The sequence below is a fragment of the Mustela erminea genome, chromosome 9, assembly GCF_009829155.1.
Source record: "Mustela erminea isolate mMusErm1 chromosome 9, mMusErm1.Pri, whole genome shotgun sequence".
Classification (NCBI taxonomy): domain Eukaryota; kingdom Metazoa; phylum Chordata; class Mammalia; order Carnivora; family Mustelidae; genus Mustela; species Mustela erminea.
Window position 1 is genome coordinate 47452801 of NC_045622.1, and position 26593 is coordinate 47479393.

At 37.9% G+C, this 26593-nt stretch overlaps 1 protein-coding gene across 1 annotated transcript; it reads right to left on the reverse strand.

Moving 5' to 3' along the window:
• Window positions 1–5438: 5438 nt before the first annotated feature.
• DDIAS (DNA damage induced apoptosis suppressor) lies at window positions 5439–26575 on the reverse strand. The gene is made up of 5 exons (XM_032357983.1): window positions 26478–26575; window positions 16808–16936; window positions 10663–10824; window positions 9630–9747; window positions 5439–8528 (listed from the first exon to the last, which is right to left on the reverse strand). Exons 2-5 carry the CDS (start codon window positions 16918–16920, stop codon window positions 6036–6038), a joined length of 2886 nt encoding a protein of 961 aa, XP_032213874.1. The 5' UTR covers window positions 16921–16936; window positions 26478–26575; the 3' UTR covers window positions 5439–6035.
• Between the last annotated feature and the right edge of the window lie 18 nt (window positions 26576–26593).

Genomic DNA, 26593 nt, shown 5'->3' on the forward strand with positions numbered 1-26593 from the left:
GGCTTTAGCAAGCAAGCAAATAAACACAAACTGAGTTCTCCACCAACAAAATTTCAACTAAAGAAATTCTGAGGGATAGATTTCAGACGAAAGAAGAGTGACAGTGCAAGATATAAGATAAAGAGCAAAGAGAAAGGTAAATATATAAGTAAACCTAAAAACAAAATACAAATAAAGAACTGTAGAAGTTAGTATCTGATAGAGTAAAAAATGAATAATTCAAATTCATGAAAAAGATAAGAGAAGGGTAAATGGATTGAAAATGACTTAAGGTCTTCGGGAAAGGATTATAAGCACTGATTAGCTTTATACTTTCATAAACTAAGGGTGCATGGTATAATTCCTAGGGCAAAACCAAAAAGAAATAGCATTTAATTTCCAAACCTAGGGGAAAAATAGGAATGATTAAAAAACAAAAACAAAATAAAACAACAACAAAACCCACAACAACCAGAAAAGAAAGGAGAAAGAAACAAACAGTGAACCAGCACAGGAAGTATGAAAGAAGATAAACCCAAACATATTTTAGTTACATTGCTAATGGACTAAATGTTCAGTTAGAGGACAAAGATTCTCAGATTGGACAACAGCACAAATCCAACCAAGAGTTTTATAGAAAACACACCTAAGACATAAAGATACTGAAAGATCAAAAAAGATGTGGAAAACAAAACAAACAAAACCCCCAACCTCTTGCAAATACTAACCAAAACAAAGCTAATATAGTATAGTTATAAAAAGTTATTAGCCCATAAAAGCATTCATGGTGGGGTGCCTGGCTGGCTGTCCAAAGAGCATGCAACTGGTGATCTTTGGGGTAGTGGGTTTAAGTCCCATGTTGGGTGTAGAGATTATTTATTTTATAGGCTTTATTTATTTATTTGACAGAGACACAGTGAGAGAGGGAACACAAACGGGGAGTGGGAGAGGGAGAACCAAGTTTCCTGCCTGATGCAGGGCTCGATCTCCACATCACGACCTGAGCCAAAGGCAGATGTCCAATGACTAAGCCACCCAGGTGCCCCTAAGGATTAAAAAAAAAAAAAAAAAAAAAAAAAAAAAAGCATTCATGATGATGATGAGATGAGCTTTTCAAGATGGACTTTTCAGTCTATCAGGAAGATACAGAATTGAATTTGTGCCTAAAAATGCAGTCTCAAAAAACAAAACCTGACTAAAATGCAAAACACATTCACAATCATACAGGGAGATTTAAAAATACCTCCTTTGGGGCACCTGGGTGGCTCAGAGGGTTAACCCTCTGCCTTCAGTTCAGGTCACAGTTTCAGTGTCCTGGGACTGAGCCCCTCATCAGGCTCTCTGCTCAGGCAGGAGCCTATTTCTCCCTCTTTCTGCCTACTTGTGATCTCTGTGTCAAATGAATAAAATCTTTTAAAAAATTAAAAATAAAAATACCTCCTTCGATAATTGATAGAATGGGGAAAAATCAGTACAAATAACTTGAACATGATTAACATATCTAATATATAGACACAAAATACTGTGTCCAGTAACTGCAGAATACATGTTCTTCTCAACCATACATGGAACCTTCACAAAAACTGATCATACATGAGGCCACAAAACAACTCTTAACAAATTTCAAAGGACTGAAATAATATAGTATAAGTCTTCTGACCACAATGTAATTTAGGTAGAAGTCATTCATAAAGAGATAACTAAAAAAAAAAGCCTATGCTTAAAAACTAAGAAACACATTTGTAAATAACTCATAGGTCAAAGAAACCACATGGAAAGTATTAAACATTTTGAAGTGAATAACAAAAACACTAACACACAAGTGTGATCTCAGGAGAATGTCTAGATAGACAGACTTCAGATTAAACACCCTACGGGTGATAACTGTAGGTAAGTGGATGAATTCAACCACAGAGTACATGCGGAAGGAAGTGCCAATAACAGAACACTAACAGGCACCATCTTTTAAAGTGTAGGCAAATAAAAAGGCAAAAAGATTTTTTTAGGGGAGATGATCAGACAATATTTCTGAGACTCCAGTAAACAGGGATCCTACCCCAGCACCCATGCTTCAGGGTGACTGATGCTTTAGAGAGCATTCCTCAGGATTTTCTAAGTTCTCCATTTCTGGGACTAATAAGCAAGGCACCCTGAGCCCAGATCTGGTCCCACATGAGATCTCATTGCAGGAAGTACCTCTTAAAATTTTCTAAGTTTCACTTTGGTGCCTGGCATAGGTACCATTTCTCCCTTTGAGGTATGCTCCAATCCTCTAACTCAGGCTCAGTGTGCAGCACATGCCCAGAGGAGCTCTAGGTCTTATTATACCTATGGAACTGCCCAGGGTCTGAACAGAAGGCCATTCCAGTTTGATTGAGCAGTATTTCTTTCCCATGACAGTATGTGACTGGGCTGCAAGAATGGTGCTTTGTTTAGGTGATTCCTATTGGGACAAATGAATTACAGGTTCTGGGCTACCAAATGTCACCAATGACCCTTGGGATTGAGAGGGGTGTGTGTGTGTGTGTGACGTGTGTGTGTGTGTGTGTGCCCATGCATGGGGTCTTACCTGTTTCAACTGGTGCTGTCTTTGGTCTGTAGACCCCAGGCTTGTGAGCCTTGTGGCAGTTGTTCTTTACCTTGTTCACCTCGTGCCATTGACACTAGGGAGATCACCTTATCCCTTTGCAGGTTCTGCACCTTGTGCCAGGCCGGGCCCTTCTCAGCCAAGGCCTTTTAGGACTGTTGCTCCACAATGCCAATTGTCTCTTCTAATCAGTGTCCTCTCTTGTTTCAGTTGATAATGACACTATGAGAGCATGAGTCCAGGTCTGGACTTAAGCCATGCTGATGAAGGAATGGATGTTCCTTGCACAAAAGAAACCACTTTTCTTGCTCTACCCCTGGGCCTCTTGCCTATTATTCCTGGGTGTGATCAAGAGATCACAGCCTAGGAATGAGGTAATTACAGCCTTAAAAGTTCAAGAGAAGACATGGATAGAATATGTATTCTGTGTTTACATTATGGAAGTCCAAGTGACAAATATGACCAGAAAATGAATTATTATTCATTTTCCTGCATATTCTGGGTGAGGTGTGTATTTTTGGTAATCATCAATGAGGCACAGTAACGACCTCTGGTAGTCACTGGAAGCCAGTATTCAGTGACACAATGGATGCAACATCATGAGTAATGACGTAATCAGCATTAAATAGGTGGTACTGGGAAACTATAGAGGCAAGATCCATACAGTTCAATACAAACACTTTCTCAAGGGTCATAGCACTGTGAATAACTGCACTACCATTCTTTCATTGCAGAGGGAGATATGAAATTAGCCAGGAATGGCATACCTGGCAATAAAGAAGATGAAGAGATGGAGTCTATATATTACAAAGAATCTTCACATGCACTGACTGAGCAATAAAAATATACTCTTTATCTACCCATTATTCTAAATCTTTATTGACGAAACACTCTACTTATGTGGGCCCATGAATTCTGTAATCCATTTTAAAATCATATTGTTATATAGACAAAGGCCTTGCAAAAAAATATCTGCCCTCTAGGCAGCCCTGAACAAAGAGGAGCAGAAACTAGGCAAAAGCAGAAACCATGGGAATAGTGACTTAGAAAAGGAAGAAGTGCAAAGAGATCAAATAACGTAGTGACTTAGAAAAGGAAGAAGTGCAGAGATCAAATAATGTTAGAAATGACAAATCCACTGGATTTCAGGGTTAGAAAACCATTGACACTATAGCCACTGGAGGTGGGAATGACAGATTGCAGCAGGTTGAACAGTGAATGGTGTGAAAGTTGACAGTGGCTATTTTTTAAAGGAGACTGGCTATGAACAAGAGTAGCTATCAGGGATGTAGCAAGGAGTATATAGAGTATCAAAAAGAATGAGCGCAACTGAATAAAAAAAAGTACTTGTACAATATGAGATCTGGTAGGCAACAAAGGAATCAAACAATCTAATTTAGTATCACTTATAGACAGTAACCCCGTGTCCTAACATGGTTCAGTATGAAGTACACAACAACTCAGGGACTATCTCTGCCCAAACCCAGAAACTAATTAAGTTTTCAAGCTTTGCTTATAGGAAATACTGGAGGACAGAGAGTCAAGGTACTAACACTAATCTAAGAAGTGGGACATGCTATAAAACAATGGTTTGATTTCTTCAAAAAAGTCAATATGGTGAAAAATAAAAGGTGAAGTTCTAGGAAAAAAAAAACCCCTAGAAACATAATGAAACATCATAGATTAAACTTAAATCCTGGTTAAACATCATCAATTATAAGACAATCTAGGGCAAGTAGAAAAATTTGAAAATGGGCCGAATATTAGATGATACTGGATAATTACTGTTATTTTTCTTTGTTATGATAATGATACTGTAATTATGTGGAAGAAAAGTCTTTAAGGAAACTCAGGTTTAAGTATTTGGGAGCGAAATGTCTTATCTGTAGCTTATCTTCAAACAGTTCATCAAAAACAACTATATATCTATATAGAAACAGTAAAAGCAAATACACACATACACAAAAGACAAAACGTTAAAAATGATTCAGTCTAAGTTGTAGGTATAGATGTTGTATCATTCCACTATTCTTCCAACTTTTCTGTGTTTGTAAATTCTCAAAATAAAAAGTTAGAGAGGGAGGAGAGAGCCAAAAATTCAGTACTAAGAAAGCAAAGATGGGTATAATAATCAACAGCTCAAAAAGAAAGATTAGCACTATACAGAAGGTGTGCATCACTTTCTGGAATTAAAGAAGCTGTGGATGAGTACAGACCAGTGGGTAGCTATGGGTGTGGGTAGCTGAGGGAATAACCAGTGATCTCAATCTTCTCCATGATGCATGAGGCAAGGAGAGTACTCTAGGAATACTGAACAGCTGCTGTGGCAAACGGCAAACACGGCAAAGAGACATATAAGATTTCATATTTTACATAGGTTAAAGAGTTCACAGGGTACAGCTGCTAAGGAGAGTCTAGAAACTACTCATTTTTGCTCCTCTAAGCCCTTCAAGCTTATCTCCTTTCACAGAACTCACCAGATGTTTACTAATTGTTTGTTTACACTAATAGACCCTGAGTTTCTTGAAGGAATGGGCTTGACTTTCATTTTCGAGTTCCTAGCACCTAGCCCAGTGCCTAACATGCAGTAACCATTCAATAAATATTTACCAAATAAAACAAGACTGTTGGGTGCCTGGGTGGCTCAGTGGGTTAAGCCGCTGCCTTTGGCTCAGGTCATGATCTAAGGGTCCTGGGATTGAGTCCCGTATCCGGCTCTCTGCTCAGCAGGGAGCCTGCTTCCCTCTCTCTCTCTGCCTGCCTGTCTACTTGTGATCTCTCTTTGTCAAATAAATAAATAAAATCCTTTAAAAAAAATAAATAAATAAAAAATAAAAAAAAATTTTAAAAATGACTGTTTCACATTTAACTCTAAACAGTAAGTTTTTATTGATCTTATCCCCACCCATATATGTTGCTTAGTTAATTGATTCTCTACCATGCTCCATAGCAACATAAATGTTTTAGTACCAATTAAAAACCTCTATCATTGCATTTACTGCATTGTACTGAATTGTCTACGTCTGTCTTACCCAGGAGACTAAAATTTTGGGGGATTACTGATCTCGTAGCTTTGTATCACAAACACAGCACTATAGTTGGCCCTAATACATAGCAGGCATTTTCTGAGCTGGGCAGAACAATTATGACTTCAAATTTTGGTTTGCAAAAGCTTTATTTCTGAATGTACATGTGATCTTAACAAATACTTTTAACAAGCAAAATTAACAATATCACTAAAGGACAATCAACAATAAGATAAAGTGCCTAAGTATTTGAACGAATGTAGTCTGGATAAAACAGTGGGAAAAACAATGGCTTTACATTTTAAAAAGCACAAAAAAACCTATTTTCTATTTGCTTCTGTTTAAGTTTTCAAAATTCAAGACTGCTTTCCATACTACAGCAGGCAAAAATTTCCAAACAGACTTACCTTTAAAAGCTTAGCAGCTGGCTCCAGGTTGACTTTCTATGAAAATAATTCTGGAGACCAACTGTTTTTATTCTCAGGCAGAGCAGGTGGGCAATTTTCTGAAAATGGAAAGCAACACTGGACTTCTGAACAAGAATCAAGTCCCCAAACTGACTCTTTGGAAAGCCAGCCTGAACTTGTTCTTCGTTTGACACATTTCAGTTTCTTTCTCAGTAATTCTTCTTGATCAGTAGAATCACAAGCAGCAGAGCATTTCCTTAGACCCACGGCTTGGAATTCAAACATCTCTCTAGGAAATACTTTTTTTGTGGTAGGAGGGACCCATTCATTATCAGTTTCAGGACACTCAGCAATATTGAAAACCTCTGGTTGTGTAGTACCAGATTTAATAGGGCTTCTGAATTTCTGGCTGGGTGTCTTTACATTGTTTCGACACCTACGGGTGGCTTGGTGTGCATCATTTTCAGAGGAAATCCTTCTTTTTTTATAGTTAACATCAAGATCCGAATAAAAGACAAGTAAATTTTTGAAAGCTCCTTTTATCCCATGAGCTCTTGTTTGGTGGAATCCTGCGACTGGAGTTGACTGTGAACATGGAACAAAGTCTTGACTATCTCCAAAATCATATTCTGAATCTGCCTGAAAATGAGGTGGAGAAGAACATGTTCTTGGACACACAGAGGCAGATATGCTTTGCAAAGTTAACTTTTGTGAAAATTGGCTGGAATTCTCATGAAGTGATCTCAGTGAGAAATCTGATTCTGTATGATGACTTTCTGCCAAAGATTTTCCCCACTGTAACAAAATGTCCTGTGACTTTTTAGTAATTTCTGTTGTAATGTCCGTTTCTTTAGGACTATCATCAAAGAGATCAGCAGAAGCATCGTAGCTACTACCTTCGTGACCAGTAGAATAGTTCTGTGTTAAGTTATTGTTGATATGTCCACAAGGCATTTCTTTCAGTGTACTTGTACTTTTGGGACTACTGCAAAGTGCTTCTAAAGGATATGTAAGCTTTCTGCAGATTGTAAAACTGTCGCCTTGGTTCTTTGGCCACCTATAATGTTGTTCATGTTCTAAATTGCAAAAGTCAGAAATATTATATCTCCTGGAACACAAAGTTACCAACTTTTCACTCATTTCAAATGATTTTTCTCCACATCTTTTGAAATATTTGCTACTGAGATAAGAATGGTCACTCTCTGAAGTATGGCAGTGAAGTGAAATTTCAGCCCTATGCGGTGGAATTCTGGTAGACTTAAGAGTACTTGTCGTTTCTAAACCTTCTGAAGACGGAAACAGAGCTGACTGACAAGAATTTGGTGGAAAATATTCAGAAATATCACTTCCATTACTACTTATAGAGACAGCCTCTGTTGTGTTATTTGACTGTGACTCCTCAACACTAGGACTTGGATTTGCTTCACGGTTGGAAAGGAAGTTATCTTTGCTACAGCTTGCTTCGATGGCTGCTTGTGATGATCTTAAAGCTATAGGTGGTATATGGACGGTTCCCGTAGTTGTCTGGGAAGTCACAGATAACCTGCTGTGGTCTGCATGTAATCTATCGATGTCACTATCTAGAAGACATTTCCTACTACAGGCATCTGTCTGGGTTATAGCAATTTCACTTTCAATAACTGCCAGAAACTCATTCAGGCTTTCAGAGAATGGCAGATCATCCCAAATCTCAGCGTCAGAGTCCTGGGAACCACCAGTTACCTCTTCAAGTCTGAGTGATGAAGGTGGACAACATGTAGATCTCTCCTGAAGGCTACTGGGGTTATCTAAATCATGGTACTGGTGACATGTGGGCTCACGTGGGGAATACCTATTTTTAATTTCCACTGCACTGTGGAAGGATTTTTTATTACCTGACTCAAGGGGCTCTTGCATTTTCAAAGGGAAAATATTAGGGTGAGTAACTCTGATTTCATGACTGCTATGGACTGTGGTGGGCTGATAAGCTTGTAAGCCAAGCTCTTCATCCAACTTCTGTGCTGTACTCTTTTTATCCATGTATGAAACAAGGCTCCAAGAACCCTGAAAGGTATCATGGCAGCTATTATTGGAAGCAGTGGCCTCTGTAAAATAGATGTACTTTCTGTTCTGGTGAAGAGTACCAATGGCCTTGCTTTGTTCTGAAGCTGAAAAATCATCATTTGTTAGGTGTGAAAGAGTAGAAGTGAGCTCAAGTGATGTCTGCCAGAATCTTGAAAAATTACCTCTGCTATGGGACTTGAAAAAACAAGAACTGCTGTCAGGGTCACAGATGTTGCTGAGATCACTATTCGTGTGTTCTGAAGCAAGTAAGTGGCTACTTGATGCCTGGGTGCCACCATCAAGTTTCCTGAAATCAGAAATCTGCAAAAGCTGATGGAAGTAGTCAATGACAGTGAAGCTGGCAACACCTGGGTCTGGTAGAACAATCTGGCAAGCTACTAACGCTTTAACTTCTCTCCTGTGGTTAGAGCATTGCTTTAAGAAGTTATTAGAATCTGAACCTTGTCCATCTCGGTTTCCAAAATTCTGTGAAAGTAGTAAATGAATTTAAATGAGAACAAAAATCTCTTCTTTTGACTCAAAAGTGAAACAGAGACTTAACAGATTAAAATAGACACAGTTATAACTTCTACCCCATAATTTCAATTCCTATAGTGTTTTAGGCAGAGTAGCATAAAGTAATAGAAATAAACCTTGGAGTAAAGAGACTGGTTCTAACATTTACTACTGTTGGGGCTTTAGACAAATTATTTAACCTCTCTGAACGTTAGTTCTCTCATGTATAAAATAAGGATAAATATGCAGGACTATTATATTATCAGTAACACAAGGAAAACTGCAGTGCCAAGGAAACAGTAGTTGCTCAATAGTACCTACTATTATATTTCTCATTAGACTCCAGAAACTTTAAATGTTTAGGGAAAAGTTCTCACTCATTAAAAAGAAGAAAAGAACAAAAGCCATCTACGATTTTAACAACAACAACAAAAAGCTCAATGGCTCCTGATTTCACTGTTAACTTTTATTTTTTCTCAATATTTAGCTGTGGAATGCTCTATTCCCTCTTTTGAAACCTGGATTCAAGTGTGGGCAAAATCTCTATTCGTTCCCTTTAGCATAGATGAGACAGAAAACGATTATTCCTACAGAGTCAGTATATTCTTATAACTTCTACAATCACTTTTGTAATTATTTAAGACCATTCTTCCCACCTATTCTTAGAGTAACAAATACTCAGAAACTTTCTTTTCCATGTTAGTTCTCTCCTCCTTTTACAAATGATAGAATCAAACCAATAAAGAGTTAAGTTTTACTACAGAATTTAAACAAATTTTGGAGAGTGAAATAAACGCCAAATATCAAAACAAAATATCTAACTATTCTGACTTTAAAATTAATTTACATTTTTAAAGCTCTGAAAGCATCTGAACTGGCCTCTTCTGACTTGAAAGAGGAAGCTGTCACACATGGTGTTTTAACAGATCGTGGTTAGCCTATTTTTACAGTTTAAAGTGCTTCTACAGACCCTTACATGTATGACTCCTAAAGATTATTCAGAAAATTCAAATTATTTTATTACAATGAAAATGTTAACAGAATACTAAAAAGAAAGCTAGTCTCAATTACCGTCACTCCAAAAATAAAGCTTTGTCCAACAAAGCAAATTTCAACTGCTTTAGTTAATAGGGTCCGAATTGCATCATTGTCCAGTGTTTCTGAAATTTCATTAGGATCCTGAATGTACCTTGATTGGAAAGAAAATTAAAAATGTGAAGACAAAAGCTTTGAACTTTTAACTTGCCATAAAAAAAATACAATTAGTTTGAAAATGCAGCATAAACCTTGTGAGTGACATATAGGGAAAAAAAAAAAAAAAAAGACTTTAAAAGGTAGGCATTTTGCTCCCTCTAGTTTCCCATAGCTTAGAAAGTAAAAAATGATCAAGCGTGTATAAAGTGGATCCCTTCCTAGGAATCAAGCCCAGCATTTATTTGAAAAGCGGCAGTAGGTGTAGTAGTGGGATCTCTAGCCCTCAAAGCAGAGGGAATTCTTTCTTCTTTTGATAATCCAGTTTGTTCTCAACTACAAGGAAATGGACAGAGATTATCTTCTGGCAAGTAAGAGAGTATTCTAGAGAGTAGGAGATGGAAGGGAAGAAAAAGCTTTAATCGCTTGAATCATTCTTACATCTCAGGACACCTCAATAGGTCAAACTATGCAGATGACGTTGCAGTGCAAATGAAAGAAATGACAAATTTTCAACCTCTGGTATGCAAATATTCCCTCAACGTCTTCTTCCATTTTAAGGGACTTTAGCTACTTGAATGCTAACCTCAGTCTGGATAATCCTTTAGTTTGAAACAATTTTACTTTCTTATCTTATATTCCTCTAATATGGATTAGAGTATTGTAGACTAATATTTTTACGACAGCTAAATTTCCCTGAAAAAAAGGAGCCTAGCTTAACATTGTCATAATATGTAATGAGGAAATAAATACCTTTCTATTTATTTGATCATCTTTTAAAGGAACTGATAATCTGAGGTCAAGTGATTATCTTTCAACTAAATGCTTATTACCTTAAAAACATGTATCTTCAAATTCTACTGATACACTAAAAGAGTAGCTAAGGAAAAAAAAATACTTTAAATAGTCTTACCTGTGCAAACCAGTGGCTGTAAGACCAAAAAATGCATCTAAGCAGCTTCCAAATACAGTAATGCCAAATAATTTGTTAGATTCTGCGACTTTTAAGGAAAGTTTGTATCTATAATTGGCATTTTCAGCTTTACCAGTAGAGCCACATTTTGGACAATGAGACCTGGAAGAGTGGAGTTAAAAAAAAAAAGTACAGATGTTCACTATTTTTTTTTTTTTAAACTATGGAAAGCAAATCTGGAAAAGTAAAGATTAAAAATAATATTTTGTGTACAAATGTACTTATATAACTCATATTCTTAAGTGATTTCAGATCAGGATCTTTTCAATTTCTCTATTTATGAGAACTACTTTTCTGACATTAAGTAGCACCAAATTGATAGAAAACTGAAGGAGTGCCTAGCTGGCTCAGTTGGTAGAGCATGCAACACTAGGTCTCAGGGTAGTGAGTTTGAGCCCCACAATGGGCGTGGAGCTTACTTAAAAAAAGGAAAAATAAAACCTATGTGCATGAGAGAAGGAGAGACAGAAAAGAAGGAGAGTGAGGAAGAAAAAGAGAGAGGGTTAGGAAAGGAAAGGGGAGGTAGAAAGATATTAGGGAGCTAAATTACCATTAACAAATTGAGGCATATTATGGAATTGAGGGGGGGTGGACAAAGTAAACAATGAAATGAGGATCACACCAACAGAAGACCTGATGTTTAATGTCTATCTTTTAAGAGAATAATATCTGTTATGAGAATGATGAATAATCTTGAAACATTTAATAAATATTGAAGTACATTTAATACATCTTATGGTAATAGATTAATCCTAGGATTTTATTCTCCCTTCATGACCCTAATGATCTGGCTTAAAAATGAAAGGCAAAATGCAAAGAGAAAATAATGTTAGAGATAGTTGTATAATTGTTGTATAAAAGTTGTATAATTACTGTCAGAAAGCCACCAGGGGGAGCCTAAAATCCATAGCTCACAAGGTGACTATTTTGAACAAAGGTTAATCCTTTGTTTAAGTTACTGATTCACCATCACTAGATCTGTGCTAATTATTTTTTTTTTCTTTTGCTACACTGAAAATGGCTGCATGCCAATCCATTCATTTATCCTTACTCTTACGTATTAATAATACATTCAGGTCTAATGTAAACCTCTCAGCAAATCTTAGAAAAATATGCATCAGCATTTTTGCAGTTTACAAATGTTTTTAAGCAGCCCAGGAAATTTCTATGCATATTAAGATTTAAAAACCTCTAATCTATTAGCTATACTGACACTTACTTATTTTAATCTAGCTTTATTCCTCTTGGATTATACATATTTATTATGTTAAATATTATAATGATAATATAAATATATTAAAGTGTATGTAATTTAGTGTGTATATGCATTAATACTAAAAGCCTAGTTTCTGTTAGACTATCATTGGTCTTCTGCTTGCAAGATAGTCCATCATTAGCCTTACAGGTCTTACAGTTATCAAAGACATCACTGAAGGAAAAACTACACGCTAGGAACTGAAATCCTTAGATTTGGGTCATAAAATTCACCTCAATTGCTCCATTTGTAAATACCTTGTTTATTTTGTTAAAATAAAGATTCTGATTCATTAAGTTTGGGACAAGGCCCAAGATTCTGCTTTTCAAATAAGCCTCCAGATAAGCTGATACAGCTATTCTCAGACCACCTTTTGAGAAGCAAAGGTAGAGATAACACATTCAAAACAGTCCCCTGATTTAACTTCTAGAGGCACATTTTCCAAAAACATCATTTGTTAACGGAACAGCAGTCTTCAAATTTTTCGGTCTCAGGGAGGGGCAGGGAGCCTGGGACTCCAGGATCATGACCTGAGCCGAAGGCAGTCACTTAACCAACTGAGCCACCCAGGTACCCAGGCCCCTTTATATTCTTAAAAAACTGAGAACGTCAGAGAGCTTCTATGTGTCTAATATCTACCCATATTTTTTTTTTTTAAAAACATATGTTTTTATCCCCAGGGGTACAGGTCTGTGAATCACCAGGTTTACACACTTCACAGCACTCACCAAACCACATACCCTCCCCAATGTCCATAATCCCACTATCTACCCATATTTTTAACTGAATATGAGATATTAATGAAAATAAGAAATTAAAATTGAGAAATCTAAAAAAATATTTATTAACTACTCAAATAATAGATCCATTGAGTGGCTAACCAAAAAAAAAAAAAATCTTTATGAAAAATAACTGTGCTCCAAAATAAAAATATTATCATCAAGAGAAGGGCATTGTTGGGGCGCCTGGGTGGCTCAGTGGGTTAAAGCCTCTGCCTTCGGCTCAGGTCGTGATCCCAGGGTTCTGGGATCGAGGAACCTGCTTTCTCCCCTCTCTCTCTCTGCCTGCCTCTCTGCCTACTTGTGATTTCTCTCTCTCTGTCAAATAAATAAAATCTTTAAAAAAAAAAGAGAGAAGGGCATTGTTTTATAGTTTGTAAATTTCTTTAATGTCTGACTTAATAACTACTGCTGGATCCTCATATTTCCTTCTTTGCTCAATCTGTTGTATACCTAAATAGTTCAGTCAGAACTCCCTTACCCAGGGCTTCTTAAGCTCTGGGAAAGAGGGGGGCAGTGATGTCATTCTGGATACAAATTCCACTATCAATCTGAAGGTAATATAGTGATTAGGTAATGTAGACAGCTGCCAAATTGTTTAGGGTTGAATATGTTTCTGCCGCTAACTAGCTAGCTGTGTGATTTGGGGCATGTTACTTAACTTTTCTAAGCTTTAATTTTCTCCTTTGAAGGCTGGCATTAATAGCATTACTCACAAGGCTGTTGTATTAAAAGATAAGCTTATAAAGCTCCCAGCATAGTGCTTAGCAAATGGTCAACATTTATTAATGTTATCTATTGTTATTATCAGACCAAAGAGGCAATAATGGCAATATTGTTCAACATATATTTTTGTTGCAGGTTATCTTGATAAGAAATAACTTGGTAAAAAGCAAACAAAACAATTTAAAAAAATATTTCACATGTATTGACTACTGATTATGTATCACATAATGTTCTAAGCATTTTGTGATATTTACTCATTGGGTCTTATATAAACCCTATGACACAAATATTACCCTCCCCATTTTGAAAGCCCAGATAATTCAAGAGACAGGGTTGGGAGTCTGGCTCCAGAGAATTATGCTTTTTAATCATCATGATATATTGCAATAAGTATACTTTTTTAAATAATCTTTTTAAGGTTTTATTTATTCACTTAACAGAGAGGGAGAGTACAAAGCAGGGAGAGCAGCAGGCAGAGTGGGAGGGAAAAGCAAGCTTCTGCTGAGCCAGGAGCCAGATGTGGGACGCAATCCCAGGACCCTAGGATCCCAACCTGAGCCAAAAGCAGCTGCTTAACATAACATAACAAACTGAGCCACCCAGGCATCCCTGCAGTAAGTATACTTATAAACACTATCGTAATGTCATTTATTCATTCACTTAACAAGTATTTTCTTATTTATTTATTTATTTGACAAAGAGAGAGAGATCACAAGTAGGCAGAGAGGCGGGGGTGGGGGGAGGGGGTAGCAGGCTCCCTGCTGAGCAGAGAGTAGATGTGGGGCTCGATCCCAGGACCCTGAGACCATGACCTGAGCCGAAGGCAGAGGTTTAACCCACTGAGCCACCCAGGCGCCCCTTCTGGGTATTTTCTATGAACTAGACTTTGGGCTGGATGTTGAGGATTTAATGATGACTAACACAAATAGGGTGTTTCTGAGTTTACAAATGAATGCTTGAGAGAATGGCTCAATAAAAGAACAGCAATAACTACTAGAAGGATCTCTTCTCTTAGTCTAGATAGGGGCTGGAATTGCTAATCCTTGCCCATTAAATGCTAACTTGACTATTTAAGAATATTGCTGGCACAGTATTTTTACTTACTTACTACCAAATACTTACTATATATTCTCTCCTCTAGGCAGAAAGTAAAATATTCTTAAAAAAAAAAAAAAAAAAATATTTATGCAAGTGGGGGGGAGGGGCAGAAGGAGAGAGAGAGAGAATGTCAAGCAGACTCCATGCATGACCTGAGCTGAAACCAAGAGTTGGACACTTAACCTACTAAGCCACTGAGGTACCCCAAGTATTCTTTTTATTTATTTATTTATTTAAGAGAGAGAGAGAGAAGGGAGAAAGAGAGCACACATGTGAGCACAAGCTGGGGGAGAGGCAGAGGGACAAGCAAAATCCCTGTTGAGAATGGAGCTCACTGCAGGGCTCCATCCCAGGACTATGAGATCATGATCTGAATCGAAGGCAGATGCTTACCTGACTGAGCCACCGAGCCCCAGAAAGAAAGTATTCTTAAGGAACCCTAATCCTGACTTATACTTTAAAAATCAAAGAACCTTAGACTTTCAGGTATAACTGGCCTGCATCTCAGGACCACAAATAACTGACTGAGCCACCCAGGCGTCCTCAGGACCACAAATAAAGTATTGTGTGTCTAGCTGTTGAAAGGTACAGAGATTTCTCTAATAGTCCCTTTTCTGAAGGAATTTATTTATTAAACAAACAAACAAACAAACAAACAAAAAAATCTGGGTATGAAGTGAAAATAAAAAATAATAAACAAACAAACAAACCCTACACCATTCCCGCGATATCCCAGAAGTGGATTTGTCTTCTCTAAAGCAGGTACTTAGCAAAGGCTTGGAGGTAACCTGAACACCCCCACCACCACCCTGCCCTAGAGGATTACCAGATAATTCTATTCTGGATTTAAAGAACCAACCCAAGAGAATCTGTCCTGGTATATGGTGATTTTTTAAAAAAATAATTTATAACTTTAATATAATCTAGTTCTACAACTTACTAAACAAAAGTACAGTTCTGTCTGGAGGTGTTTTCACCTTCAGCACATTGGGTAGGTTCTTCTCTGGAATGAATTTTCTGATGTCTAAGGAGTGCTGAACTCCATCTGTAGGCTTTCCCACAGTCTTTACATATAAAAGGTTTCTCTCCACTGTGCATTCTCAGATGCTGACCTAGATATGAACTCTGACTGAGTCTTCCCAGTGTCATTATACTCAGAGGGCTTCTCTTCTCAATGAATCCTCTGATGCTGAATAAGATGAGCACTCTACCTAAAGGACTTTCTATACTCATGACATTTGTAGGGTTTTTCTCAACTGTATGAATACTCTGATACTCAAAAGGTTTGAGCTCTGGTTAAAGGTTTTCCCACAGTGCTACACTTAAAGGGTTTTTTTCTAGAATGAATTCTCTGGTGGATTCTAAGGCATGAATTATAAATGAAAACTTCACCACATTCACTATACTTATGGTCTTCCTTCCCTGCAGGAGTTTTCTTATGGGTGACAATCACCTGCCTGCAATGTTTCCACTGGGCAAGGGACTGCCTCAGTCTCTCCAGTTTGGGATTTCTCTGTTGCTTCTCTAAAGTGCTCTCAACTTCAGAAGTAGCTTCAAATGTAGAGGTGCTGGTGGTGAGTTTTTCTGAGAACACCTGTGATTCCACTTCAGTAATGAGTGGCTGTAACAGTGATCCTTTGTCCCTGGACTCTGGGTTATCTTCCCTCTCTGGGAAAGGCTGGGTCTCCTAAGGTACACACTTGAGCTGGGCTTCCCGGCTTGGTGCCTCTTCTGCCCATGGTTCTTTCTGTATAGGTCCATGAGCCAGGCCTGGGACTGGGAGGTGATCAGATACCACTAGGTCTGTGTGGAACCACAACTTACAAGGAGACTTAGAGACTACTTTCAGAGTCAGCACAAGATGAAGGAAGAATAGCCAGAGTCTTTTTCAGGGCTTGAGGGCAGAAAAGATAGAGACAGAAACATCTACTAAGCACTCTACCTCGCCTCAGAGAGATTTGAATGTGGCAACTCTCCCTACTGCAGTCCCTCTGTCCAGCCTGAAGGCCAATGCCCTGGCTCCCACAACAGATCACGTGTCCCCTTCTCGCCTGTAGTCCTGGTTCAACAAGTCCTTTCCCCAAACACTCCAGCACAGTTAGTCTCCTTTCCATTCTTGGGATGATGTATGGTATGGTGAATTTAATCCTTATTTGCTGTTCAGCTGTAGGAAATCTACAGTGTACACACGTATTTCCTCTCTCATGCTTACAGACTTTACTTTTACCTTTTGGAGACCAGGATTATCCGAGAGAAGCACTTCTGACATGAAGGATATATAAAACTGGAATTCTGGAGAGCAAGAACTGAGGCCAGAAGAAATTTTCTTCCTCTATTCATATGTTCTCACTGCAGTCTGCAAAACAAAATAGTCATGGGATGAATGGAAAATCTTTCATTGTATGTACATAATTCACTTCTTAGGAAAACAACTTAGTCTCCACTGTAAAGCATTCAAATAGGTGTCTTTTGTGGTATGTGTCAAGATATTGAAAAACTCATTTTATTTTTCTGCCTAATTAAAAGTGTTAGTAGCAAGAAAATACGATTTAAAATAGAGTAGCTCAAACAAATTTTTTGTTTTTAAATAAATGCCGCATCCCTGTAATTCAGGAATGATATAATTTAATCCTTTTCACAACTTTAGAAGAGCTTTAAGAACTTGTTTCTTCTGTTAACTTGAAGGAACTTAAATAAACTTATATGATTCTTTTAAAGAACCTAAATTGGGTAATGGTGCTTTTAGGCTGAAAAAAAAAAAAAAAATCCCTTTACTAGATTTCAGTGTATATATTTTTATACAACTTAAAGAAAAAAAAAAAAGACAATTCTGATTCTGCAAACAGACAAATAAAAATGTTACATAGTCAAAAGAGAGATTTAAGATCCTTTTATAAAACACTCAGAAGTAGAATAATAATGTTCTCTTTTTAAAAAATCAATGTTGGTTTACCAAAATTTTAAAAATATTAGCTTATTTATAGCATGATATAAATTTTTGAAATTAAAGCTTCTGTACATGTTTAAGATAGAAATTTATCATAAATTTTTCATTTGTAAACATATGGAAAAGGTTTCAATTTCTGAAAATGAGTGGAACTGTTTCTGTGACTGCCATTAGCAAAATCAGACAAAAGGAAATTAGTTTAAAAATCATAATAGACTCTTTTAGTTATCATTTTTCCTAAGGATGACCATAAATGTAGAAATGTGGTGACTATGGAAGGGAAATCTAAAATGATACCAATTCCATTAAGCAAAACATTTCTGTGAAAATAAAATCTTGCCACCTAAGGCAGTAAGATGAAAACTTGTAAAGATGAAACATAAAGGGATTTCTATAAACCACTGACCTATGTTATTAAAGAGAACATAGAAAAAATAAAAAATAATCCTAACTCTTTGTTCTTTGTTGTCATCTTTGTTTTGGAACCCTCAGGATACAAGACTAGTAAGGTTCTACCACAAGAAGACATGTAATCCCAGATTTGGTTGTCATCTAAGTCACATGGCAATCTCTAAGGACAAAGTAGAGTAGGGGAATGGAATACAAGGGGAAGACAGGAAGGTCACAAAATACTGCATTAGTGCTCCTAACCTCAAGTTCCTTTCCAACACAACAAATGATGGAATGTAGGTCAGCAAAGGCATCTTCCCTCTGCATCTCCTCTAAAATCCAGTTTGTGGAAGGGTGTAACATGGTGGTACAGCTACTTATGAGCTTTGGGAGATAAAGTAGGACAAAGCTCCCTACCTGAAAATGTCAACTTTCTTAAAATTGTGCTATTTAGAATGAACCCTCAGTTCCTTACAATAGCCTATGAGGTTCTTGGTCATCTAGCCTTGCCTCCTTACCTCACCCTGTAACTTTCTCCTGCTTAATCTCTGCACTTCAATCCTTGCTAGCCTTCTTTCTGCTCCTCAGACACACCAATTTCACTCCTCAGGTTTTTGTACTTTTCTCTTTGCCTAGAGTATTCTTCAAGTAGTTGGCTCATTCTCATCCTTCAATCTGTAACTCCAATACAACCCCTCAGAGAGCTCCACTTTATCTCAAGTAGACACACCTTTCTTCTTAAAATTTTATGACATCACCCATTTTATTCCTTCATAGTACTAATCCTGCTTGTGATATATCTAACAATGAAATTGCATATATCACCTTATTTTTGTTTGTTCTACCCCTACTAGTCTCAAAGTTCCTCGAAGAAAGGGATGTGGTCTATCTTGTGTTCTACTATATACCCCAGGGCTTAGCTCAAAGTACATTTTTTTTTTTTTAAAGATTATTTATTTATTTATTTTAGAGAGAGAGAGAGAGAGAAAGAGAGAGAGCGAGTATGATAGGGGAGGATGTCAGAGGGAGAAGCAGACTCCCCATGGAGCTGGGAGCCCAATGTGGGACTCGATTCTGGGACTCTGGGATCATGACTAGAGCCGAAGGCAGTTGCTTAACCAACTGAGCAACCCCAGGCACCCACAAAGTATGTTCTTAATCCATATACATTGAATAAAAAACTATAAGCAGAATTTTACAATTTAAGAAAAAATTTTATAGGAGCAGGTATATGAAACACAATAGATTTCTTTCCCTTTTTATTTAAAGCCCCCTTTAAAAAGTCTTTCTCTATTAACAAAGAGGTCTGACATTTGTTTTCTTTGTCTAGTCATTTCCATTTGGTTTATTCTTGCTAACACCTCTTTCCTTGGCTCTCTCTTGTTATTTAAGGGTTAGTAATTTATGCTAAAGAGAGCACAAAAAAATAATATGAGTTGTAACCCTTGTTCTCTTCCCTAACCCTGAACACTCCCCTACTACAATACGTTTTACATTTCTCTGTCTTTGCTTCTTTCCCTTCCTCCTCTGTCTAAAATGTTCTTTCACTTTCCTGGCTAATGCTTATTCTTCTTTAAGAAGTCTTCTTAAGGGCCTTTTTCTCCAGGAAGCTTTCCCAGGTAAAGGACCCCATTTTTAAATTTGCCACTTATCACATCCCAATAAACTTATCTGTTTAATGTTTTCTTCTGGAACAGAGTAAGATCTTAGAATTACCATCTCATTATATCCCCAGGGCCAAGCTTAAAAACTGTTGATCTGAACTTCAGCTGTTAACTTCCTTCCTGATTTTCAGCCTACTTCTTCCTAAGCTGGTTTTACCATACACCATTAAATATAAATCCAATTTTACCAAATCACAAAATAATCTTATATTTGTATATATACACATTAGCAGGCACAGAGTAGTTTGATATAACAGTAGCGTATTTAAAACTTCTTTTAAACATTTGCATTATATCCTTATTTCTACTTTCCCCCTTAGTTGTGGTCATATAATGAGCAGAGACTATCTTCTTTAGGGCTCTAAAATAAAGTTCTATTTTGTACTAGAACTATATGGGGAACTTATATCAAATCATATTCTTGACACAACTGTTATCAAACTAAAACTTTAGGAAATGGATTAAACCTTAAAGATAACTAGGATACTGTGCTAAATGTTATAGAAGAAACAATGCAAAATAAGATGCTTACTGTCTAATTGGGCAGGCAGCTCAACAACAAATGAAAACACAGGCAGAAATATTTGGGATTAATTTCTAAATTAATTGTGCAAGCACTAACTGCTGTGTTTTGAAGTTGGGTAAACCATCTTTATTTAAGGGTCTATTGCCCTCTAGCGGGTCAAATAAGTATGTCTAAAAAAACTACAGTATTTACAACTTAAAGGCAAATTTGAGAACTAAAATGAAAAAGGTCAACTATTTTTACTATTTGTGTTTCACCTGGTAAGCCCCAGAAAATGGCAAAAAGACTTCTCATTAATTTTCCAATAGACAAAAATCCAGTAAAATCCTTTCAGGCAGCTTTTTGCTGTTTTTACAGTGTTTCCTTTATGACACTTGTCATCTAATTTATCTCTCTCTCTACTGCTTGACTTGTAGAATCATGTTTGATACAGAACTGAATGAAACATCAGGAACAAGTAAATACCAAAGTTATGAAAATCTTACAATGGACTTGGGAACAATTTCATATATAGTATCTCTTGCAATTTATTTTTATTCTTGATTTTCTTGGGAAGGATGGTGAAGAAGCATTTAATTTCTTTCAGCTCTATCACAGCCAGAAAATCATATTCCAGTTCAATTTATCAGTTATTCATTGTGCAGCTGCTAAATACCAGGTACTGGGGGATAAGTGATGGGTAAAATGGACAATAATCACACAAAAAATTTTAACTAATAACATGGCAAATTCTATAAAAGAAATATACATAATGCTATGAGAAAATATAAGGGGACTAATCTAGTCGTAGCTTCAAGGACAGAGAATAGTTAGGAAAATACATAATCATTTTCTGGAAACAATTTTTCAGTTGTCAGATTAAAAGTGATTTTAATTTTCTTTATAGGTTTAAAGTATTTTGAAAATGTATTATGTTTATGCTTCAAAAAATGAATAAATATAATAAAAATACTAGGTAGTGAACTTAGAAATAACATACAAAGAAAGCCTTGGGTCCTCTCTCCATCTCTTACACTTAAAAGTAGAAACAAGGAGGTTGAGATGGGTGGGGCGGAGAAAAATATATGTTAGGATAGGTTGATGGGAACTAATTAGGACCTCAGTTAGCTTTTGTTTTTAAGTCCCAAATTTCCCAGGAATGTCCAAGAATGAAGACTGACTGAGATTTATTAAAATACGTGGGGTCCAGTATTTAACATAGAATACATGCTTTCTTTCTAGTCAAGCTATATGGGGATCTAAACCATATCCAAAGATGCTGTATTAATTCACCATGAAAAATTACAGTCACAGGGAAGGGACACATCTTAAACACACATTTTCTTTTGGGTATAACTATATGTTAAACCAAATTAGAAAGAGGAAGTTGCTTGAAAAAGGGGTATTAGGTGAATCAAATATTTTAAGGGAATTAGGCTAATATAGTTGATGTGTTCTTTTCTCACTAGAGATTGTTGTCAGTGGGCCCAGATACAAAACTCATTAATCACCATCCATTTTCATACTAGCCAAGTGGTTCTCAAACTTTAGTATCCATCAAAATCACCAGGAGGGCTTGCTAAAAGGACTTCTGGGCCCCAACTTGAGTTTGATTCAGTGAATCTGGGATGAGGGCCAGAGAATTTGCACGTCTCACAAGATAATACTTATGTTGCCCACACTTGAAAATCACCGGCCTAGCCATTGAGGCTGTCTGATGGTGAACAACACTTGCGATTAATGTGGTTACAGTTAAGTCATAAAGCTTGAGAGTATTATAGTCTCTTTCAGATTATTTTGTAAATCTTTGCTCTATTATCTGGAGACTTTTAATCTAAACTCCTTCACTACCAATTTCCTAGAAGACACCTTAATATGAAAAACCACAGCACTTGGGTGGTTCAGTTGATTAAATGTCTGCCTTCTGCTCAGGTCATGATCCCAGGGTCCTGGGATCCAGCCCTGTGCTAGGCTCCCCAGGGAGTTTGCGGCTCCCTCTGCCCCTCCCCCCACTCATTCTTTCAGTCTCACTTGCTCTTGTACTCTCTCTCAAATAAATAAAATCTTAAAAACAAAAACAAAACCATGCCCCTATATGCACATACAGTGACATAATTTTTTCTCCTTTGGGCTAGCCTACAATAATTCTTATTAAATGTTAGATCATGAAGAAAAATTTAATTATTTAACATTGTTGAGAACATTCCTGTCCTCTTCAAGGTGATTTTAGCTGCAGTAAGAATCAAAATGACATGAGAGAGATTAACAAGAAAATCAAATTTAACAGCATGTGTACAGAGGGAATTCACACAATCCTGAAAATTCCAAAGACGGTCAGGCAAAATGAGGTACATATGTCACCCTGAACTAAGTAGAAGTGGGTAGGGGTCCAGGACTTCCTCGAGAAGGCCCGCAATCCTCAGAAAAATATTAAAAAGGGTCAATGTTTGGCAAACAAATGTTTGCTGGGCCACTCAGAAGCAATGGGAATAAGAGAGGACTTTGCTCAAACAGGCCTTGCTAGGTTTCTCCTTCCTACCATACCTTACTATGTATCATAATGTGGAGATAGCTTTCATCTTGGATGAGGTCCTCTATCTACATTCTTTTTAGGCAGTTATGGGGGGAAGTAAAGGGCTCTTCTTGAATCTGCTGGGTTTTGATTGCTTTTTAACTCAAAATAATCTTCATGACAGAGTGCCCCATCTTGGGGCAGCCTCTATACTCCCAAAACTGTTCTTGCTGGGCAAGAAAATCTGTCACATTGTTGCTTTCAGATCTCCTGTTTCATATTACACAGGGCCAAGAGGCCTCAGCTATTTTAAGTTATTCCCTTAAAACTATCTAATGGTCACCCTTGAGGGTGCATACTTGTCTAATTTTTCTAAAAGTAGTCAAAACAAGTCCTTGATAAATGATTTACTGACATTAACATGAAAATTCTGGAAAGGGATGAGAAGGCAGAAGACAAAACTAAACAAACAAAAAATAAAACCTCTTTTATTTGGAGAAATATTGGTGAAAAATACTTTAAAAACTCTACCCCAGGGACGCCTGGGTGGCTCAGTTGGTTAAGCAGCTGCCTTTGGCTCAGGTCATGATCCCAGCGTCCTGGGATCCGGTCTCATATTGGGCTTCTTGCTCCGCGGGGAGCCTGCTTCTCCCTCTGACTCTGCCTGCCACTCTGTCTGCCTGTGCTTGCTCTCTCTCTCTGACAAATAAATAAATAAAATATTAAACAAAACAAAACAAAACAAAACAAAAAAAACCACTACCCAAGAAGAGGCTGCTGTCTGGCTCAGTCTGTAGAGCATGTGACTCTTAATCTGAGGGTCATGAGTTCAAGCCTCATGTTGGGTGTGGAGCCTATTTAAAACAAAACAAAAGAAACCCTAACAACAATAACAAAAAATCCAAGAACCACCCAAGAAATTCTTAGTGAGTACAACAGTTTGTCTATTGAATTTGTGGTAAATGTAATACTATTTTAGGGATGGGGAGGAGGAAAGAGTTACAGACAAAAAAACACAGGCTCTTGTGTTCAAGACACTTATAAACTGTTGGCTAAGACAATGTGTAACTACTAAGGAAGTGACACAAAGGTACTTACAATATCTGCAAGCTCCAGACTTCCACACCCAGGGGACAGTTATGGAGAGCCAACTATTTTGACTTCTCATAGATATTTCAAGTTTTCATAGGTAAAAAACTTGAATTCTTAGTTTCCTCTTAAACTTCTTTGTAAAGACCACTTTTAGACAACAGGCTTGAGCAGAGGTATGTACAGCAAGGCAAAAGGGTCCAGTGACCACCTGGTTGAATACAGACAAGCCTATCAGGTGACCTACCTCAAAATATCCATCGTCCCTAACAGACCAATGGGCTACTTACAACCAGGAACAGTTACCAAAAAGTTTCAAAGTACCAAAGTACCAAAAGGAAAAAATTCTGTATGTCTCCATACCTCTTCACCTTCCTCCTTGAAATAACAGCCCCACTTTCTTGTGGTGGACGTCTCGTCTTCGCTGTCCTGCCTGCCACTCGTTTGTGGTATATTCAATAAACTATTTCCTTTGTGCTGTCTTGGGTGAATTCTTTCACTGCCTGTGCTACCCATTTCCAACCGATCATTGCCCCACATCTGGAGGTCCCAATCTGATCAGACAGACACCACATTCTTTTTTTACAATTTTCTCCATCTCAGCAAATGGCACTACTCTCCAATCAGTTAAGTCAGGTCAGTTACCTAGGAATCATCTTTCATTCCCTTTTCCCTCAAATCCCACATTATACCCATCTGTATGTCCTCGGATCTATATCCATACCTAAAAACTACCATCCACTTCCCCCCATATATTCTGCCACCACCTTAATTCAAACCACCATCACCTATTACTTCTGCTGCTGCAATAGCCTCTTAACTGCATGATCTGGTCGGCGCTCATCTCTCAAGGCCCATTTCACCACTTGTCCTTTCTGAACACATTTCAAGCAGCACCGGTCTTTCCTTAAGTTCTTCAACACTCAGGTGCCAAGCTCTTTTCTACCTTAGGGCCTTTGCACAACCTATTCATTCTGGAATGTTCTTCCTTCTAGTGCATGGCTGGATCATTTTCATCTTTTAGGCCTTACTCTAAGAGTCAACTCCTCTGTTAAAAAGAAAACCACAGACCCAAAATCGAGTCCATTTAGGCAGGGTCCCCAAATCGATGTTTAATACCTAAACTAATTGCAGTTTTCAACCTTTCCGCAGAAATAATAGTCTTAACTGGTCAGTTACGGGTTTTCCGGATCAAAGCCAACAAGGGCTCCCTCCATCTTAACAAAGGTAATCAGCATGGTAAGACTTCCGGCTCCCCCACCAGCAGGGAGAGTGACCTTGCTTGGAACAATCCTTTCTTTTGCTAATAACTTTCTAGCCCTACCCTCTTTCCCATAAAAACCTATTTTGTACAACCCTCCCAGAACGCCCTTCTACTTGCTACTAAGATGCTACCTGAATCATTTAATAAAGCTGAATAGATCTTCAAATTTACTTGGCTGAATTTTGTGTTTTAAGACCTCAGAAAGGCCATACCAAACCAGCCTAACTCAGTTTCCCATTATCCTTAACTCGAACCATCAAAGGTTTAAGTTGTATTTGGTGAGCAATCTAACTTGTTCACCATTGTAATACCAGTACCTAGTAACTCTTGGCAAAGGAAGACACTTAAAACTATCTGCAGAATGACTAACTACTGGGTACTTTGTGACCCAGTCTTGCAAGGTCAGGAAAGGCTTCCTGACTTAATAAAATACAGGTTGGAAGGAGTAAAAATTGGCCAAGGTGGGGATGGGGTTAGGTCTGGAGGTGAGGTGAGTTGGTGCATTTGAGGAATTGAAAAAAGACATTCCTTCCACAGGGCTGGAACCTAGGGCTAGAGTGGTGAAAATCAAAGCTCAGAAGTGGGCAAAAGCTAGATGAGAAAGGCCCTGTAAAATATGTGAAGGGTTTAGACTTAAACCTGAGGGCAAATAGGAGGCAAGAAAGCTTTTAAATGGGGGGGGGGGTGCCCTGACCAGATCTGCGACTTATCTTACAGCCTGGCAATGCGGAGACTGGATTGGAAAATAATACCATTGAAGTAAGAGCCGCTGGGAGGCTAGACGCCTACCTATGTAGCAGTCTTGGTGTTAATTGTATGCATTTGAGATATTCAGAGACTGGTAAGGACGAGCCGAACATGAGACAAGGAAGGAATCTGGAAAACTCTTAAGTTTCCGGTTTGAGCACACTGATAAGCACTTTTCCCTCTAGATCAAAGCAGTTTGAAAAGACCCCTTTTCCGGCACCTGGGTGGCTCAGTCGGTTAAGCGTCTCCGTTGGGCTCAGGTCAGAATCCCAAGAGTCCCGCACTGGGCCCCCTCCTTGGCGGGAAGCCTGCTTCTCCCTCTGCCCTTCGCCCCACTCTTGTGCTCTCTCTCACTCTCTCTCTCAAATAAATATGTAAAATCTTAAAAAAAAAAAAAAAGAAAGAAAGAAAGAAAGAAAAAGACCCCTTTTCAGCACGCATTACTTGGCATAGCCCGCAAAATCTCTAATTCTGAGCACCCCAAAATCAGGAGTAGTACTTTCCCTCTTTGTATTACCGGTTCCAGACGCTCACCCACATCTAGTTCGATGGCTTAGTAAATGTTGAGTAAACGCTAGTTCAACTCTTATCAAGAGCAGTGCCTAAAATTTAAATGACTGACCTTTTTCTCTTTACTCTCAGAAACCTTTTACAGAAAAGACTAACTCTTGAAAAAAATAACATAGAATGTTCTAATTTTCATTTATAACGACACTGAGGACCTCGTTAGGAGTCTCGCCCTTTGCGCGACCCGAGAATCTCTTCCCATAGTTTCTCACCTGAAGCAGAGGACGGAACCTGCCCGGGCAACGCTCGGTGGTGCAGACCCCAGGGCTTAGCGACCAGCCAGGCGCCTTCCAATCGAATCTCCCGCGTCCTTTTCCGCCGGAAGTGA

Excerpts from the sequence above, each read along its gene's own strand:
- DDIAS (XM_032357983.1), bottom strand. The coding sequence starts at position 16,920 with ATGAATAGAGGAAGAAAATTTCTTCTGGCCTCAGTTCTTGCTCTCCAG. Across the intron at positions 9,748-10,662 it reads ACAGCCACTGGTTTGCACAG|GTACATTCAGGATCCTAATG; the intron begins GTAAGACTATTT and ends TTTCCAATCAAG. Across the intron at positions 8,529-9,629 it reads GCTTTATTTTTGGAGTGACG|AATTTTGGAAACCGAGATGG; the intron begins GTAATTGAGACT and ends CTACTTTCACAG.